Source organism: Lactuca virosa, chromosome 7 (assembly GCF_052849685.1).
Source record: "Lactuca virosa cultivar CGN04683 chromosome 7, Lactuca_virosa_CGN04683_v6, whole genome shotgun sequence".
Lineage (NCBI taxonomy): Eukaryota > Viridiplantae > Streptophyta > Magnoliopsida > Asterales > Asteraceae > Lactuca > Lactuca virosa.
In genome coordinates, this window is record NC_136432.1 from 83,647,272 (window position 1) to 83,650,297 (window position 3,026).

At 36.1% G+C, this 3,026-nt stretch overlaps 1 protein-coding gene across 1 annotated transcript; it reads left to right on the forward strand.

Annotated features, from left to right (window-relative positions):
• Positions 1-1,260: 1,260 nt before the first annotated feature.
• On the forward strand, positions 1,261-2,403 carry LOC145126864 (uncharacterized). The gene has a single exon (XM_079062151.1). It carries the CDS (start codon positions 1,261-1,263, stop codon positions 2,401-2,403), a length of 1,143 nt encoding a protein of 380 aa, XP_078918277.1.
• The last annotated feature ends 623 nt before the right edge of the window (positions 2,404-3,026 follow it).

Sequence of the window (3,026 nt, forward strand, 5' to 3'; positions counted from 1 at the left end):
ATTAAAACTTCATCGCCTCTAGCAATTTTCAGTAACAGGTATTTATCCGCTTCTTTCTCTTCAAGTTTATTCGTCGTTGTCAAATCCCAACTATATTTTAGTTTACCACCATATGAGTTGTCTTTCCGTCCATGTTTGTATTTTACATGCATACAAAGGTTTTGATGAAATGCCTCAAAGAAATCCGCTTTTGATAAAGTTTTTTTTTTTTAGACGACTGCATGTAATGTAGTGGGCTTTTCAAGAAATTTGTTAAGGAATAAGTATCGGTCTAAAGTACTATACAAATGTCATAATGATGATGAGGTATGTATGTATATGGACCACATGAGTGCAAGAAACAAACAGGTGAACAAGAGTTGAATTCGTCCTAGTTGCTATTTTGACACATTAGCATACAAAAGCACGAATACACCATCAGACTAAAAACACAATCATAACCATCATGTTGGGTTTTAGCTCTTAAAATAACCTTGTTTTTATCATTCTCATTCTCATTCTCACTCTTTTGAGATTCCAGGAGATGGTTTTGCAATAAGTTACGGACATGACCCCCTTAGACCTACCTGTTCGGCTGTTCCTCAGGTTACATAGTACTAATTTAATTACTTATAATGTTGCTCATCATTTGCATATTTCATAATTGTTCTTGAAGAGCTGCATATGGATCAATCTTCCAATCGTATGGCGATTAGTTATTAATTACAAACAGTACTTATAGGAACTAATTAATCAAGGAAACTAAATAAATTAATCACATTTATACATCCACAACCCTCCATCCTCAAGGTGATTTGTAGATATCTCTCTGTACCATACACTGATGAATTTATCAAAGTGCTTCTTTGGGTATCCTTTAGTAATATTTGTCTATCCCATCTCATTATTTTCATTGATGAAATGTTTATGTACTTTCACATGCTTTGTTTTGTCATGAAGCAATTTATTATCAATAACTTGGCTTGTTTACCATCAACATTAGAATGTAATATTCTTAATTGATGCATTCAGCATTTTTGTCATTTAATCGACAAATATCAACCATAGTGTTGTATATATACAATCTCATCAACCATTGTGTATCTATTTTGCACTTATCGGGATCTCACCCAGTTACATAACCCGCTGAAATCCATATGTATGTATGACTAATATTATGTTGCTAATCCTTGTGTGTGTCTCTTCGTATTTGTACACTTGTCCCTTATTTACAAATCCTGTATCTTATGAGGTATCAATTTTTCCTTTGCAAGTGTAGGCATGACTAGAAACCAGAATCATGATGATAATTCATCATCATCATCCAGTCAGAAGAGGTTCAAGACTTTTGACAGGGATGGTGTCGCATTTTTGTCAGATCTTCACCATGATGTGCTTTTTTTGGTAATGATGCGACTGGGATTTATTGATTTTTTTGCATTCAGTGGAGTTTGCAAGTCATGGAGGTCATTTGCACTCGCTAACATGAACAGGTTTATGGCGTCCAAACCACCCATGTCAATACGTGTTGACCACTATCCTGATAATAAAAAGACATGGCACCTGAAGGACTTTGAAGGAAGAAAGTTCAAAACCACCATTCCCCATTCTGCTTGGAGAAGATGTGTTGGATTAACTTGTGGTTACTTGGTCTTGATGGGGAGGGATACCCATGACTTCTGGCTTGTGAATCCTATCACAAGGCATGAACATTATTTCACTGATCACCCGTTATATGTAGGTGTAGGTGATCATCTTGTAACTATCAGGCCTATCCTTGTCTTTTTGCCTTCAATATCTGGGTGGGTATTTGTTATGTTACATAGAAAAGAATCCTCATATAGAAGGTCAGATAGAGCTCGTAAGGGAAAAATATCATTTTCTATAGAAGGTAAACAAGGATGGAATCATGTCTCCTCCACTCTCCCCATCGTTGGTTTACAATATTTCAAGGGGAAGATATATACCCTACACATTGATTTCTCTGTGCGGGAACTCAGAATCTATCCAAATCGGAAGCGCAAATGGACGTTGCTTGAAACCAATAATTTTCCAGATCCAGACTTGTTTTTCCAAACCAATAATTTTCCAAAGCCAGACTTGTTTTGGCCGGAGCTTGTAAACTCAGGTGAAAACCTTTATGTGATAGATTGGTTTGCACCAAACGAGGTTCTGGAACTAGATATTGGTGAAATGAAATGGGTGTCACCAGAAAAGACAATAGGAGAATATGCAGTCTTTCTTAACATGTGCGGATCTTCTGCTGCTATTAAACCTGAGTCATGGGTTGGCCCTCGGACACAATACAAGAGTTATGATAAGTTTCTTGATACTGATAGAAGTCGAGTACACCATATCGATTCAAACTCGATGTGGTACTTCCCCCATGATTGTGTTAGTGTTAATCTCTTAGATGATCAGTGACAACTTCTTATCTTTGTTTTGATTCACGACTACAGTTAGTTGGTTGCATCTTGCAACTTATTATTAATTGGTTGTCAGTCACTCTTTTGCTTAAGGTGGGCACTCTTATCTTTGTTTTTATTAATTAAGGACTAGCTATAGCTTGACTATTCTACGGACTACAGTCCAGGACACTGTCTCTATGGTTTGATTTGGTTAGGGTTTGAGTGGGTTGGGGTGAGCGGGTTTTTTGAACTTTATATCAATTTAAATATTAAAATTAATGATGAAGCTTGTAAAAAGTTATATTAAGAATAAACTAGTCATTTTACTTTGGACATGGACATTCACAAAAAAATCATCCTAAAATTAAACTATTGCCACCCAAGAAGACATCATTTTTTGCATTTTTCTCTTGAATTACACAATAAAAACCACTAATGACACAATGAACTTTGGGATTGTTATCTAATTTCTTCTCTCTCTCTCTCTCTCTCTCTCTCTCTCTCTCTCTCTCTCTCTCTCTCCATTAAGGACAAACAACTACTTTGCGATTGTCGCATCTCCGGTGAAATTAGAGATCAAATTGACTATAATTCTAGTTGGTCTGGTAAAGGAGATAAGCCTATCTGAAATCAAGCTAG

What these genes read in the sequence shown, in the direction of transcription:
- LOC145126864 (XM_079062151.1), top strand. Translation starts at nt 1,261, where the DNA reads ATGACTAGAAACCAGAATCATGATGATAATTCATCATCATCATCCAGT.